Source organism: Lates calcarifer, linkage group LG17 (genome assembly GCF_001640805.2).
Source record: "Lates calcarifer isolate ASB-BC8 linkage group LG17, TLL_Latcal_v3, whole genome shotgun sequence".
Lineage (NCBI taxonomy): Eukaryota > Metazoa > Chordata > Actinopteri > Centropomidae > Lates > Lates calcarifer.
In genome coordinates, this window is record NC_066849.1 from 20,042,979 (window position 1) to 20,060,432 (window position 17,454).

The following is a 17,454-nucleotide window of genomic DNA, read 5'->3' on the forward strand; positions in this document are numbered from 1 at the left end:
TTATGATTCAGGCAGAACTGAAAAACATCTGCTGTCTGAGAGTCAAAGATCTATTCAGCTGTAAAAAGTGAACAAAACATGAAAAGTTTTCTGATGTTGCTCAGAGCCAAAAACATTCAGAGAGCAGAGCGTCTTGATTTAGATTAGATGTAATTAGCAGATTAAAGTGAGTGCTCTGATTTTCCCATCTGTGCCTCGCAGGAAAAAATTAATAAGGCAGCCAAGGGAACAAAAAGCGGCCAACTAACTGGGATGTTACAGCAAAGTGTGTGTAAATTCCCTGTTCTCATATCAATTTATCATAATTATTTTGTCATTGCAGTTTTTAGCATATTGCCACTGAGGCTGGCCTTCAAGGTCTTGTCACACACACACACACACACACACACACACACACACACACACACACACACACACACAAACAGGATCCACAGTGGTTTACGGTCTGTTCTCTTGGACAGTGTACCCTGTGATCAGAATTCATTCAGGCTTTATGAGCACTTTCATTAATAAATGAAAGGAAAGGTCATTATATTTTCTCATTACTTTTATCCATTTACATGACTTACAATACTAGACCACAGTTTAAGTATAGGTTATGAAAATTATAAGGCAGCCTGTTACATAATCCCTCTGACTGTGTCTTTGATATGTGTATTTACCTTTTACAGATGTAACATTTATACAAATGCTAAAACAGAAGGACTGGATCTTTTTAGCGTTGTAAACATGAACAACAGTTCTTCTATAAAATATATGTTAAGATATTCAATGAGATTTCACCTACAGGAGTCCCATCCTTGTACCAGGTGATGACGGGGGCTGGACTTCCTGTAACATCGCACACCAAGCTGGTGGGCTGACTCAGGACCACTGACACATTGCCTGGTGTTTCACTGTCACGAAAATCTGGGGGCACTGTGGACGTGTCAAAGGTGATTATTACATACAGCGTTTTATTAGAAGTGCACTGATGTGTCAGCAAATGACTTGACAAACAGGTTAATCACCATTGACTTTGAGTTGGTATTTCCTCTCAGTGGATCCGGCATCATTCACAGCAGCACAGACGTACTCTCCATTGTCCAGCGGAGACACAGAGGCCAGAATCAGCAGGGTACCATCCTCCAGGATGGACACACCGGGCTCATTACCAGTCAGTTCCTGGCCATTGCGCAACCACCGAATCACTGGCTTGGGAAGACCTGGAGGAGCGGTGAAGGCAGGGAAAATAGCAAAGGAAACCCAAACCACTCGCAGTTAGGAAAAACTAGCAGACCATTAGCGCTGATTAACTTACAAATGGCACTTGCAATAGAATTTTAAGTAAGAGTCTAAATCCTTCATAATATTGAATGATAGGAAGGAATTTTACTTTACCTTTGGCAGGGCAGGGGAAGGCGATACGCTGGTTTGCAACTCTCTCCTGCAATGGACTATTGAAAGGGGGCTCCAGCACCTCTACCACAGGGGGCACTGAAAGTACAAACAATCAATGACAAAAACACACTACATAGCATCTGTAACAAATGTGTGTGTATCTTAAAACAGTATTTGCCTGATACTGTGAAAATTTTCATTTAGCTAAAATACTACAGACTAGTGCTATGTACAATTTGACATCTGTTTCCAGTTAGACTGTCATCCTTTGGTTTCATTTACCTCAAACAGACATCTACAAGTCCAACTGTTTGACAACATTTTTACATACATACAGTAAGTATATGATCACAGTGCACCTCAGCAGGATGAAACATTAACTGAAACCAACCTTGCACTAGAAGCTGAACACGAGCTTCATCTCTGCCTGCAGTGTTGGTGGCTATGCACGTGTAGGTTCCTTCGTCATCCAGTCCCACATTTCTCAATGCTAGGCTACCATCATGCGACACTGGATAGTTTTTACCATCCTTAGTCCAGGTTATAGTTGGCTCTGGAACTCCTCTCACCACACAGGGCAGCTCCACAGGATGTCCCACCTGTACCTTTATTACCCTTGGGCCAGCCTGTATACTAGGGGGCACTGCAGGGCAGATGACAAAGTACAAAATCTAATAAATTTAGCGAATCAACTGTATCTGCATGTCATCTATCACACAGGGACTTTGGCCTAGAAGGTTTGTTTTTTCAGAATTGGCTGCTGCTGTCAGTTATGTAATCCAAAATGAAAGCACATCTGGGCTGCACTTCTCATTTGGGTAATGAATGAGTACTGAATGTGTAGTTTAGACTGTCTGCATTTTAAATTACACAATTACATACATAAAAGCTAATGGATGGATCAAATCAGCAACTTTGATCCTAATTATTATATCTTTCATAATGTAAATTTAGCACCTCAAAATTTACTTTAACATAAGTTTATTGACCAGTTCACCCGAGAAACAGGAGTTCCTACATTCAAATTCATGATCCCATCATTTCATTTCATAATAATTTGTTACCATTTGTGATCTTTTGAACATACCCAAAACACTCAGCTCAATGGATTGTGTGAGGTTGCCAGCAATGTTTGAGGCAACACACACATACAGTCCACTATCTGAGACTCTGGTTTCCAAGATCTTCATGGAGCCAGAGGGAAGCTGGGTGTGCCTGGGAGGAAAACACACACACACACACACACACACAAACAAACAGCAATAAACTAAACTGTAAAGTGATATAGTTTGAGTGCAATAACTCCTTCCAAAGCGTGCAAATGAAAAATATGCACACACTCACCATTTTTTCCACACAATGACTTATTCAGTCATTACTGTAAACAGATACCCCAGTAATTCTAACTAATCCGCCATCAACCACAATTACAGCTGCTGTGGCAGGCGCACAGTAGGTACAGCAGATCACAGAGAACAGTATGATTACTCATTCATCTTATAAAAACCACAAACTATACCCTGAGGTTATGAACAGTTGACAGACACAGAGCACAGCAATCAAGACAGCATGGAGGTTCTCTTAGTGTTCCCTAGTTAATACAAACTCTTACTTTAAGATTGTTGCCGAGGTAATAGGATTTTGTCAGCTGTTTATTTATAATAATGTATTTTAAGGCAGAGAAGAGCTTTTATGAAAGATGATCTAACTATTTCCTGAATGTATAAGGAGTTATCAGGCTGTCAGCGAGAAAACATCTGCATTACGTGTGGCTCTATATGTGTGTTTTACCTGGGAGAGAAAGGGGAGATGAGTTGCCTCTCTTTGGCCCAGCTGATGGTGGGAGGTGGGACACTGTGGACCTCGCATGGCAAAATGGCATCCTCACCCTCAATCACTGACATCCTCGCTGGCTCTGCTGACACTCCGGCACCATCAACATTAGACCTGGGACGGACTGAAGATGCATGCGAAGGCAGACAGAAAAACAGAAATTCAACTAGAACTATTTGTTGGTAAGAGCAATCAACTAAATGGCTGCAGAAAATAAAATTTTGCATTTACTGCTAGCACATGGGACAGCCACAATTTCTAGTGTGTGTTGAATACCAGTTGTGTTAGCTAAATTCAAAAAGCAGAGTAGATGTTGGCACATATCTGGCCCTCTCTTTTCTGAATACACACCGCCTTCATCACTGCCAACACAGAGGCAAATAGAGAAGCTGAGCAGTGAACATGAAAAGTAGCACAAGAAGAACTGTGAGGAAAGTAAAAAAAGACTCATTGAGCACTTAGAAATCTGTCCATTTTCACACTGATACAGATCTGGCCAAATGCTACTGAAAGTGGGCTGCGGTAGTGGTGACTGTGAGTGACAGTGTATTGTAGGTTTTAGAGGATTAAAAATGTATGAGTTTGGCCTAAGATTGACTATAAGAATCACTGAGGACACTATATCTGGACATGGACATAGTAAACGACAGTTGTTGAAATCATTAAGCTACAATGGTGGAAATTAAATTCTGTTTATAATGTTAAGCATCTATGTTTGTGTTGTGGGGTCATTTTCTTGCAAAATCCAACTCCAACATAACTTGTGGTGTAGTTTGCCAGCTTGGAGACTTCTTGGCAATGATTATAGTAATAATGTCTCAGAAAGAGTTTAGTAATAATTTAATGACATGAAATTCTACATAAAGCTCCTTTATTTTTGAACAGACTCTATACATGGTGATGAGGCCTACCATAGACAGTGAGCTGGACCTTCCTGGAGGCAAAGCCCGCAGCATTGGTAGCTGTGCAGATGAACTCTCCGGTCTCATTTCCAGAAGGGGAAGCGATGCGAAGGCTGCCGTCAGAATCCAGGGAGAAGGCAGGACCACCCAAGTTCAGCAGCTCCCCACCCTACAAAACAAATCACAGCAGGGAAAGGGCAGGGTTCAGAGTTTATTTCATTAACTAAGCTTTATTAACACTTGACATGGTGACCTAAGAGAGAGTTAAGACCACAAAGGATATGTGGTTTGACCTACTAAACATGCTCAAATTTATGATTTGATTCTCTTCCCTGCTGTTAGAAAAAGGGCTGTGAATAAAATGTTAATGGTTATATAATTAAATAAACTAAAACATGAAGCAAATGTGATGTCAGTGCATCAGGAATGTGTCACATCTGGACTGTCCTTTTGAATCAGACATGACTAACGACTTGACGTGAATGATGTTCTAGAGAACAGCAAAGGAATCAGAGGGAATCTCGTTTTAACAGCTGGTGCAGAACTTAGCAGGGTCTAGTTTCATATGTCCCCGTAGCGCTGTTCACTTTAACAGCAATGCTTTTACAACTCAGAGAAGCTAGTGTAAAAGATGGAAAAGAGGGAGGGACAGCCCACATACACACACTAGGACTATAGTACACACTAACACACAAAAGTGCAAATGTAAAGGCTGAGCACTCTGTACAAGCCAATGAATGCAGGTAGAGCTGATTTCATGGTGCAGCACACGAGGCACACATGTGTACCCTCGCACAAACACACAAGCTTTTTCATATCATGTGCTATTGTCTTGCCAGAGGCCATTAATGGAGTGAGCACTGCAGTAAAAATATATGTTGACATGACACTGATTAATGACCCAAAACAATATAAGGACCTGCTCCCTTGGAGTAGAAAACTTGAGCTCATCACTGCCCTAAACTGTACAACCAGCCTACATAAATACACATATTACACATTACCAGTCTAAATTAACTGCATTAACAGCACTCAGTTACAAGTTAAGAGTTAAGAGGTGTATCTGCATGAGTGGGACTTTGTGAGTCAAGACATCATAAAATGCATCTTGGATGTATAAAGCTGTCAGTTAAAAATTATAACTTTGGGATGGCATGACATTACTTACTTTGGCAATGGAGCTTTCCTAACACTGCATTTGTTGGTCTCATCTGGTGAAATTTTACCCAAAATGTGATGCAATATGAACAAACTTGGCTGGTTTCTATTAATCCTACAATTTTTCGTGATTTACTCACATCCTTTTGTTATTTCTTGGAGCAAAAAAGGAAATTGAAGGTCTTCAGTGACAGAAAATCAGTACACCAAAAGGAGGAGAGTATTGGCCTTCTTGTTCGCTTATATACATGGAAAGATAATGTCAATACACACCTTGGCCCAGGTGATGTCTGGGATGGGCTCTCCACTGGCACGGCAGGGTAGAGAGATGGGTGTTCCTTCAATCGTGCTGAATACTTGTGGGCCATGCTGAATGGTAGGAATCACTGTAAACACAAGAAAAAAACAGGACATAGTTCAATATGTCTTTTGTGTATATATCTACACACATTCATCAAGTATTTGTGGATCTAGTGGATGCATCTTGCATTCTGTGCTGTGTATTTGGTTGTCTCTGTACATGGTACCACCACTTTTTTGTTACTGTGTGTGTCTCAGAATCCTCTGGAGAAAGCCTGCGTGAACACAGAGTGCAGAGCATTCATCTGCAGAAAAGATCAGCCCTTGAAGGCTTGGAGCATCTTCTTGGAAATGAAAAATGTGATTAAACTAAACAACAAAATCACACATAGTGTACACAATACAAACCATTATTACATGGTGGTCTAATGTCTGCAGTCTTTTCGTAGGCTCTATGGAAAGTATTTCTCACTGGTTATGGCAAATTGAACTATACACTGACCTACATAGTGTAAATGCCTAGTGTGTATGTACATCTGAAAAGCACTGACCTAATTTCAGGAACTAAGAGTGCCAGTGCCTTTTACATACATGCTGAGGACACTTTCTATTTAGGTTGGTAGATTCTGGCAATGACTGGCTTTAGAATAAATGAAGAACACATTGTTCCCTCTCACTGTGCTCTAGATTCTGCCATTACCCTCAGCTGCTCCTGGTTTTATTGCAACCTCTAAGATAATCCTATTCATGAGGTTAAGAGCCCCCTGCATCATAAAGAGACATTTAAGGAGGGCAATGAGAAATGGAGGAGGTAACAGAATAAAAGAGAGAGACAAGCCAGAGGGGGCATTGCATATCTCAGAACATTTATAATAGGCCTTTCCCACAGAAGATCTTTAGAGTCGTCATAGCAGAAAAAGCACAGGTGTGATTAATGTTATTAACGATGGCCTAGTTCAATTAAATGAACCTGCATGAATAACAGCAGGGCACTGGACCTGGCTCCCCTAGTGGAGTGAGGCTATCATTAGAGTTATTATTTACACCTGTACATTTGCTTCTATGGCATCTAAAATGTCTGCTGTGTTCTTTATTGGTGCTCTGATAGCTTTTAATGGCAAATAGCCGCCATTTCATCCATCAAAATTGTTAATAAGCTGTCAGTATGTATTTTTCTTTCACGTGTTATATTTTGTAAAATAAATACAAACATAGTAACATTAGCCTAGTAGCTAAAGTTAATAATTTTCTGTCCTTGGTCTGGCAAAAGCATTAACTAACACTACACATTTGTATCACTGCTCTACACAGTTCAGAAATCTGTATCACATCTCCTCAGTTTTTCCACATTTTTGTGCATATGCATGCTTGCGTGCCATTGGATTTGTGTGTTTTTGTGCACACTACCATAAACGTTCACAGTGGTGGTATGGTTGGTGGCCCCAACAACGTTCTCCGCCAAGCAGGTGTAGTCACCCGCATCGTCCAGCCGGACTCTGTCAATATGCAGACTGCCGTCTCTCCTCACTGTCACATACTGGTCTGATGTTACCTGACAAATTGGAGGTTCGATAGATATGAGTAAAAACAAGGTTATTTAACTCAGATGATATAAAGGCAATCAAGACATCTATCTGTCGCCTCTGTGTCCTCACCAGTCCGTAGTTGTGTAGCCACTGCCTCTCAGGCAATGGATTGCCAGCCAGTAGCACACAGGGCAGAGTCACCTGTTGGTCCTTAATCACGCTAAGAACAGCTGGACTCATGGCAATGACAGGCGAGACTGAAAACAATCATAGAAATCTTGCATAAGAAAAATAAAGAGGCTGGGAGGATGACAGCTTTAGTATTCAAGAAAATGATTAAGCTGATTCATACTGGCAGGGAGCTGTAAAAGTCTTCTGAAGCTATTTGATGTATTTTAGATCTGCAATATGTGGGTAGCAGCTGCTTCTCTGCCTAGAAACCAAAAACATACACACTAACAGGCCAAATATCTTGGTGTCTCTTAAAACACACATCCAAAGAACACTAGTGATTAATGTAATCCAGTTCATCCTTTAAAAAATCTCATGTCGCTGTCGATCATAAAATACAGAAAGTATGACAAATTCCACTGGCAAAATTGAAAGGAAGCACAAGTTTAAATCTTGGTGTGTGTTCTGTATGATGAATAAGGGAATACTTGGTTGCTATAAACACATTAACAATAAAGAATATACAGTATATGTTTTCCACAGCTGCTAAAAGTACCAACACACCCCTGTCTTCCCTCACATAAGCATACTAGTATACAGCACATACATAAACACACACACTTAATGACATGTGATATCACTTTTGTGTTAATGGTTTGGCTGTGTTTACAGGGACAGTGGTGATGTCATCTGTGGGGGCTATGATAGACAATAGGGTGTTGGCAGGGGGAATTCAATAACCACCCTGACTAGCCTGAGAACGCAAGCTGACACACACACACAAACAATGCACCTACAAAAAATGCCACTGATGCACCAGCTTCACTCCTCTTCTAAAAGAAACTAGTGTGCATGTCCTTCTGTACTAGGGGTGTGTGTGTGTGTGTGTGTGTGTGTGTGTGTCTTCTGAGACAAAACTGTCAACAGGGAAATGGGGCAGTGGGGCAGTAATATATGTCATCTGGGTGGGTCTGTGCTTTCTAACCTTTGGCCCACATATAAAATGCTCAGAGTGTTTCCAGTGTAGAGAAACAGTGAAACAGAAACAGTGGTTAACAAGGCACATGTGTTCAAACACACCCACTGAAATGCGCTAATGAAATCACGCTAACATGTAAAGACACACACATATGCACAAAGACACACAGAAAGATGTAAGTGCTCATACTGTAGGAACTGTATGTTGTTTTAGAAAATATAGTGGACATGAAAAGGGAATATGATCTTTGACAATGGTCAGACATATCCAGAAAAATGCATATTTTTCAAAAAGGATTGCAAGCATGTGTGAGTGTGAAGTACAAGAACATTTCATTGGAGACAGGAGTATCTTAGTAGTTTTTCAGTTCATCTACAATTCTGTATTCCTTCACTAAATTTACATTATGCAAACCACTTAATTAATTATTAAAACATAACTTATTAAGACCCTGGATGTAGATACAAAAAATAAAATGTCTGCTTCTTTTTGCTACATAGTCACACTGTGAATACTAGTTTTCATTTTAAGATTAAGACGCAACTTTCACAACTTACCCAGTCCAGTTACAGTGATTCTGGCATGGGTCTGGATCTTGCCAAAGTGGTTTTGGGCCTCACAGATATAGACCGCCTCATCATCCACCCACAGGTCTGACAATAAGACGAACATTAATGTGTAAAGAAAGAGTATTTCCTTTTTAATGTACATGTAATGTACATATCTAAATAGTAAACTCACTGGTGATATGTAGTCCTCCTCTGCTCAGTGTAATAGTGCCATGTGTGCGGGATGTGTTGGAAAGGGCTACTCCATCCTCTCTTCGCCAGCTGACCCGTGGTTCAGGGTAACCTTGGGCATGACACGGCAGGCTCATGCTGGAGCTGACGTCCGCCGCCACGTCTGATGGCTCTCGGGTGAACTTGGGTGCGGCTAGAGCGGTCAAGGTTGAAGATGACAAAGGTCAAAAAGATTAGGGGATACCAATCCATCTGCATTGCATTCTACAGACAATCAAGCTGTCCATCAGCACCAGATGTAAAGAACTATGTGTAGATTCAAAAGCTGTGTATTTTCACAACAGCAGAAAAATGCAAACACAGTATTTGCAACAGATTTATAGACCTCTGGGTACGGATTGTTCCGTGTTATACATGTCAGTCATTTTTAAATTGTGTGCATGTGCAAAAGTCCAGCCTTCACTATTAAACACACATGGATATCCACACACCCATTTTTAACCTTGTTTAGATGTAAACCAGACACGTTCCGTCCTTGGTCTGGCAAAGGCATCATTCACTAACAGCACCAAAGCGGCCTTTGTATCATTACACACAGCCATCACACATTAGTCAGAGCCATAACAGCCAATTCATTGATGGTTTAAAGTTTAAGGCTCCAAAGAAAGTGATTTATTCTTGATTTACTCTTTGCTTCTATTCTTCTGTGTACTTGTTGTGTAACATGGTGTGACATTACAAATATTCTAATGACACCCTGTTAGTCATCATAGACATTTATCCCAGAAGTTGGTTTCACTGAGGGAACTCACACCAGCTGCTTAAAAAGCTACTAGAGAGCTAACATCCCACTTGAGGCTTGGCTTTGTCTGGGTTCTTCTTTGGGAACAGGTCTGGGTTCTTCTGGGTACTTCTCAGGACACAAAACACCCAGTCTTGGGGCATCCAGATGGTATAAGGTTCTAGAAATTGCAATGACTTTCTGTTGCACCCTTGCAACTCAAGAAACAAGCAAAGACTCAGTTGTGCTTTCACAAGGTTGACTAAACTAGGTGCCACTCTCACCTCCTACATCGAGAGAGATCTTTCCTGATGAGGTGCCAGCAGCATTGACAGCCACACAGCTGTAATCTCCAGCGTCGGCCTTCTGGGTCTCTTTGATGGTCAGTGTGCCTCCCAGTGTGTCGACATCCAAGAGGGATGATGAATGTAGCTGGACATCACCTTGAAATCCAAACAAACACAAGAGTGGGGTGTAGTCAGCATGGTTCTTAAGTGTTAGATTTGGACTATGTGAGCAAACATGATAAATGTTTCTGTAATTCGACTGGGGTGCTATTTCAGCTCCAAAATGAGTTTTTAACAATGTCTTTTAATAATGCCTCATGGATTGATTTCATCTATAGTCCTTTCTCCTTCTTAAGTGTTACCTTTGTACCACCAGATCTCAGGCTGAGGGATTCCAGATGCTGAACAGGCCATCACTGTGGTTTCTCCAATACCAATGAGGATCTCACTTAATGCCACTGTCACCACAGGAGTTTCTGTTGTGGAATAGACAGAACATCGCCATGGAGACAGCAAATAAAAATGTAGTAATACAAGCATGCATGCATTTGTGAATATGTCTGAGTGACAAGTCATGTTTTTTGTGTGACTATGGGTTTATTATGCAGTTTTCTATTGGATGCTTTTCTTGTAAGTCTGGTTTGTGTCTACTGAACATGGATGTTACACATACAGTCAATGTCTCTATTTTTGCACATGTATTATTCTTTTCCAATCGACAGTGTGAGCATTGTGCCACTCACCAATGTAAGTAAGAATGGAGGTCATTGTGTCTGTTCCAGCCAGGTTGCTGGCCAAACAGCCGTACACCCCTCCATCCTTCTTCTCCATGTTTCTAATAACCAGTGTACCATCTGGAGTCATCCTGTATCTGAACATTTCAACACATTGGAGAGTGACAGGAGAGATGGAAGAGAGAAGGAATAAAAATAATGATTCTGATTTATTACTGTAATATCATAAAAAATACCAGCACATTTAACATGGTTTTGAGCTTTAACTGTTTGAACACCTGTGAGGTTTAAAGTACCATGAATCAAATGACAGCACTCATCCTGACCAGTTTAAGAAACCTTTGAGAAGCCCACATTTACAAAATAGCCTCAAATTTGTTTAAGACAAAGGAAATGAATTTACCTGCTGGATGCCATGATGAACATGTCATTGTGGGTCCAGACCAGACGGGGTGGAGGGTAACCACTGGCTGAGCACCTGATCCTCACTTCCTCTCCTGTTGTAAAGGTTTGATTCCGAGGCTCTACTGAAACCCTGGGAATCTCTAGAGGAAGAGAGGAGTGATAAGATACCAATGAACCTGCTGATCATTCACCAGGTCAATTAGATTCAATCACTCATAGGTCTTTTCCACCAAATTAACTCTGCCTCTTGAACTGGTTCTGTTCAGGATCCTTGGAACCTTGGTGCGCTTTAGCAAACCAGCCCCCATTTTTATGAGTTTTGAGATGAACCACTGTGATCAAGGATATGTCATTAATGGAGAGGGTTATGCAATACACAAAGAAACTCCTTCTAACTTGTAGAATATGACACAACCACTCAGCATCACATTTCGCACTTGAAAATTGCGAAAAATCTAATTCCAGCTGGGAATCCACTTTTTGAAATGCTACACTCTGTTCAGAATTAGTTGAAAGAACCAAAATGGAACCAATTCCACGTAGGTTGAAAAGGGAATGGGTTCACTACAGATACTGTTATGACCACATTGGCCTCATTCAATCAATCAGCCAATGATTCTTTGAAACAGTCCAGCTAAGGGTAGGAGATCAGGAGGAGCTCTTAAAACAAGTACATTACTACATGTAAATATCCTTAAGGTAATGTTGTTGATATTTTGGACCTTTACATGCAAGTCAGGAACTCTATAACCCTGAATGTATTCAGGCTCAGCCACAAGATGTAACAGAGCATAAACTTTTATTGTCACTATAGCAGGAAGAATGATGGCTGTTACTACAACTAATAATGTTTCACGGCATATCTTTCACCCTCATTTCCTCTTTATTGGTAAAACAGGGAGAAATATTGAATCCAGACCCCGAGAAGTCGTGGAATCTGGGGAGATTTTCCAATTGATTCATGATGTGTAACTCATCCCTTCAAGGGTGTGTTTTCTCTATTCTATTCCCACAGCTAGAATCATCTCCAGAGTCCCTGACCTTTCCAACTTGTAGATCAATGTGAGAATTAGTCGTCTCAGTGGAGAAACGGAATGCTTCCAAAACAACCAAATTCCAATTTGTGTCCATCTAAGATGCCAGAGAGGGATTCATCTTTTTTTAATCATGATCAGAAGGAAGACAGTAAAGGCAAACTTGTCATTCTCTAATGCCATCAATGAACTACTGTATGAAAACGTCTCTTGGTTAGCTGAGGGAAAGTGCTGCGGTGATCAAAGGCCAGCAGTCACAAGTTCAAAAGGTTGATAGACACATATAAGTACAGTAGGTGTGCAAGGAATGTATCGTTTTGTTCTGATGTTTCCATTTCAATCATCAGTGATGCCACGTTTTGAAAGATATACAGCTCATTTACCAGATGCTGCCAGTGAATTTACAGGCAATACTTTTGATATATTATAACTTTGAAAACAAATTCAAATACCTCAACTTGCCGTTGTATTGATCTTAATCTTAGTCGTGCCCAGGGCTGTATAGTGTTGATCATATAACACAGACAAGGTCAAAAGTAGGCGTCAGAAGGACTGCAGAGCCCCTTTCCTTCTTTTACAGCTAAGAAAAGCTCTCTCCTCTCTTGCCTCTCGCTCTTGCAAGGTCACCGTGCCCTGAGGGGGGCAAGGACAACTCAGAGTTCAGGAAAAAGGAGGTTCCTGAGAGGGAAGACACATTCTTCTACCCTGACTCAGCAGCAGCCTTAATATGTAAGGAAGACGTCTGTCTTTAGCACTCCCTTCGTCACCTGCTCCATCTTTCCTTTTTTCCCTCCTTCACTCATCTGCCTTCACTCCCTCTGACACTGCATCCTCCTCCTATCTCAATTTTCCAACAGTTCTGGAAAACTCTTTTGGAAACTACTACATCCATATTGAGCTAATTCTGTAAATACTGTTTACATGTGACAATGTGCACAGCGTTTTCAGGGTTGTTTTCATTAAGAAAACAACACTAAAACAGCAGGACAGCTTATTTATTCAATTTCAACAACAAAACAATATATCACATCCAACATTTGGTAAGAGATGCTAACACATAGATGGTAAAACCTTCTTTGGCTTCAATATCTATGTGACACCTATAAAATCTATCCACATAAATACAGCTTAATGACAACACCTGTATCGTGTGGTATACTGACATTTAAAATTAGTATGGACAGAAGGTTTTAATGACAAGAAAAGCATATTAAATTCAGTCAGCTTAGTGCAGACATGCACTCAGTTCCAATACACTCTGTCCAAGTGTTGTAAGATGTCAGCAGACTTGACTTCACTTCAAAGTGAAACTAATGACTAGGATGGGGCTGACCAGGGGGTAATTAGGAAACCCCGGGGCTTGCTAACAGCTGTTTCAGAGAAAAAAAAAGAGATGAGACATAAAAAAGAGCCAAAAAAAGTGAAAGAAATTGTTTAAAAAAGAATAACAAAGAAGGCTGTGACTGGATTATATATATATATATATATATATATATATGAATGAATATATATGAAAATGGCATACAAGTGAGAAGAGTAAAAAGGGAAAATTATCCAGTTAAACCAGGGAAAATGTTTTAGGGTCAACTGTGCAACTTATCACTCAGTGAGACGAACCAAATGACAGAGTTCCCCTCCAAACCTGTCTGCAGCACTGGTATTAAACCTGCAACTTTTCAATCTGTGTCACTGAGGTTTGTCTTGCAGAGACAACAGTTCACTCCAAGTTAATTTAGGTCAAGAAAAAAACAACTCAAGGTGAAGTGGAACAAATTTCTTTTTTACTTTAAAAGAATCACTTTTTTTGCTTTAAAGTATAAAGACCTGGCAAGACCCACACAAGGAGGAATTTAGGCTACAGTAAGCAGCATATGCACTCTGAATTAACTTCTTCTGGGACTGATGGTTATATAACAAAGTAAATAAAAGATGTTCATTTGGACAGATTGGATTATGTAAAACAAAGTCCTTTACCCCTCTCTCTCTGCTGTCTCTCAACTCTCTATACCTCAGCAGACTCTGGCTGAGATCATTTGCTAATGGTAGTTTTTAGTGGCTGTAATAATACATTGCTTTTTTCTGGCCAGGTGCTGGTCCATGCTCTGTGGTGCTTGCCAGATAGTCAGCGATACTCTCTTCCATCTGTACAACAAAGTGTTCCTGATTCAGTGTCAGTGAAGTGTTAGGAACAAGACTATAAGAGCTGTCTGGAGATGGAAAACTCTACTTTAGCGCTGCCTGAGAGTCAGGCATAAATAATTTTCACACGTCTCATAAAGCATCAGGGTGAGTTATAGGGAGCAGGGGAGGGAATAAGGGCGGCAGCACTTAGGAGACGATCTTGCATTTGGGAAGGAGTTTGTGTTTGCCAAGAGTCCCGTTTCCCCCATGGTGTAAATCACACAGATGAAACAGGCACACATACCAAAGGCAAAGTCTCACATACATATGCAACCACACTACATCAGTGACAATATTTAACACTCTGGGAAAATAAGGTCAGCTGTAGCCTAGTAGGCCCGGCTTCTGAGGGCTTCACGTCTATAGATAGAAACACACGCCTCACCTTGCACAGTAAGGTAGATTCGCTCTGCAGTCACCCCTCCTTCGTTTATAGCGATGCACTCATACCAGCCTGAGTGATCTGGAGTCACAGTGGACACCTGTAGCGAGAGGTTGGTCAGGACATGCACCTGTGAGTCCAGGCGGGCATCGTGACCTCCTCTTAGCCAGGTGAGGTTGAAGTTGACGGTGCTAACGACGTGGCAGGTGAGGACAGCGTGGGAGCCAGGGGCGACAGTTACATTGCCCTCAACGGTGACGGCTGGAGGCGGCTCTGCAGGATGAGGACATTATGTTGTTGGCAGCTGACAGGAATTTTATATGATACTGAAAGCTAAACAGGAATTCAGAGCAAGTGGTTACTTTCTTGCTGACACTTAGGTAAGTAGAGACATACAATATTTACTACACATGAGGCAAAATATTGCAGAATAAACTGATTTTTTGAGGGAAGTCTAATTTGTCTGTCTTTATCCCAAAAAATACAAACACTGAGTTTTTCCTTGTGCCAAAGTAGAGAAGGCCTGAAACAGTATTTAGACCAGTGGTTTCCAACTTGGGTGCTGTGATCCTCCAAGTGGCTCCAAGGTAAATCTGAGAATCTGGGAGATGATTAAAAACAAAATAAAGTTTTCCCTCTTATTTTCTTCTTTATTGTGAAGTCTTGGATAGTTGAATCTCTCCATGCCTCTGACAGCTATTTCAATTTGACAAAGTGGGGAACATAACTCTTTTGTTGAAGCTTTAGCAACTCAAAGACATGTGGCATCGGGTCACAAGAAGAGTCACAACTAAGCCAGTCTGTAGATACTGAGACACTAAATCTCCCCTTTGACAACTGTCAACACTATAGACAAATTGATGCTTAGAAATTTAAATGAAGACTTATTTATAAAATTTCACTGCAGAATGCTCACAAATCATGTGCTATTGTCAGACAGAAACCTCCATCAACAGCATCAGTTGTAGAAATCATCAATATCTCATCACCTCTCATCATCTGACCCTCGTGTAATGTACTGCTGTCACCTACAGTGTGTTTGCATGTATATGTGTTTCTTAGCTTTGTATAAAGGTGTTGCACGTAGCTTAGCTTGTTAGAGCTGCAGAGATCTCATTTTCCAATCTTATTTCTCTCTCTCTTCCTCTCTCTCTGTCTTTTCTCTCGTCACCATGTTGAATACATTCATCATTCAAGCCTCAGTACGTCGTCAATCTTTTTTTTTCCAGAGGTGAGCCAGAGCTAAGCAGGGAAAAGGGGAATGGAGGGAAAAGGGGAAAAGAAAGAGAAGATGAGGGAGAGGTAGCAGAGGCTTTGGCTCTGATAGGGGGAGGATGCTGGGGATTTCAGCACAACTCCTTGGGATTAGGATGACATAAATTTGGCAGATGAATGGGTTTTATGTGTGTGTGTTTCTGTGTGTATGAGTGTACAATGTGGGGGCCCGTCATTCTTTTAAGAATATAACTGGCCCATTAACAAAGGTTGGAGTTGTGGCTGAGGAGGATTAATTTCACCTAATTTTATAGACGTTATAAGTGGTAACAGTTGGACAAACTAAGTTGCCTCTGCACCTTTCGACTGTGAGTTACAGTAATGAGTTACGCTCATACATTACACAGATCCATGCCTGGCTCCCTCTTTCCCTCTTCTATTTCACAAAGTGTCTTTCAACTACCTCTCACTCTCTTTTTCTCCACACTCCACCTTCTTCCCTTCTGCTTGGCATCCATCATGTTGATGGAGCTCCAGTGAATTCCACTAAGCAGGAAGTTTTTTGGAGAGCAAAGTTTGGACAAGGAGACTTTTACTGACTGCGCTTGGACTCATGTGGTGTCAGTTCTGGTGTCACATAATGGAAAGCGTTCTGACTGAAAAATAAATGCACTACAGAGGATTTTGAAAAAGGAAAAATTAATTTTTTTTGCCCAGTGGTGAGACTTTAAGTATAAATCATCATATAATCGCTGTTGTCTGGGCTCAAAGCTCACAAAATCATCATCCATGTAATTTATTACCTAGATTATGAATATTTCTTTAAGATCATAAATTGTTGTGCATTTATTATTGTGGTGACTACTGAGTATTTCTGGTTACGAAACCGTGCACAGGAGTCACATTATACTCACCTCAACTATCACTGAGCTGTTTTTTGTTTTTTCTTTTTTTTTGGTGCACAGCCTGGAACTTATTTACAGCTTTAAAGGCTTTCTCATCTTACACCATGTCTATAGTCCATTGCTTTGCAAGTCAGGCACAGAAACCATACCATAAACCCCATGACATGATCGCTGTGAGGCATGAATTACAACATCGTGCCTTAAGCTGGGGTCAGATTTTCCACAAAGTTGTATTAATTCTACCATCATGCAGGTTCTCTGCATGGGATCCACAGCAACAGACCATGACCCAATAAAATACAACCCACACTGACTGGCACTTGGATGCTAACCCTATGTCTGTAAGAACTGTCTATGTGCACTTGTGTGTGAGAGTGTGTGTGTGTGTGTGTGTTTGTATGTGTGAGCATGACATAAACTTCATCTTGTGGCACCATTTCACTCAAGGTATTTTGTGTCTTTATATGAATGCATGTCCTTTAAGTGTTATTTTCTAAACATGACACAGGACATTAAAGACAGTGATTCCTGAAATTACACA

The 17,454-nt window shown here is 40.8% G+C and overlaps 1 protein-coding gene across 1 annotated transcript in view; it reads right to left on the minus strand.

The window, feature by feature from the left end:
- The window catches only part of hmcn1 (hemicentin 1), an 80,522-nt gene that overhangs the window by 35,957 nt on the left and 27,111 nt on the right, over positions 1–17,454 (minus strand). Inside the window, 17 exon segments of the mRNA XM_051077051.1 lie at positions 784–918; positions 1,011–1,205; positions 1,381–1,476; positions 1,772–2,023; positions 2,468–2,595; positions 3,172–3,337; positions 4,125–4,284; positions 5,547–5,659; positions 6,981–7,125; positions 7,229–7,356; positions 8,807–8,902; positions 8,991–9,182; positions 10,055–10,213; positions 10,420–10,533; positions 10,801–10,928; positions 11,195–11,336; positions 14,797–15,066. Of these exon segments, the coding sequence (XP_050933008.1) occupies positions 784–918; positions 1,011–1,205; positions 1,381–1,476; positions 1,772–2,023; positions 2,468–2,595; positions 3,172–3,337; positions 4,125–4,284; positions 5,547–5,659; positions 6,981–7,125; positions 7,229–7,356; positions 8,807–8,902; positions 8,991–9,182; positions 10,055–10,213; positions 10,420–10,533; positions 10,801–10,928; positions 11,195–11,336; positions 14,797–15,066 (2,619 nt within the window).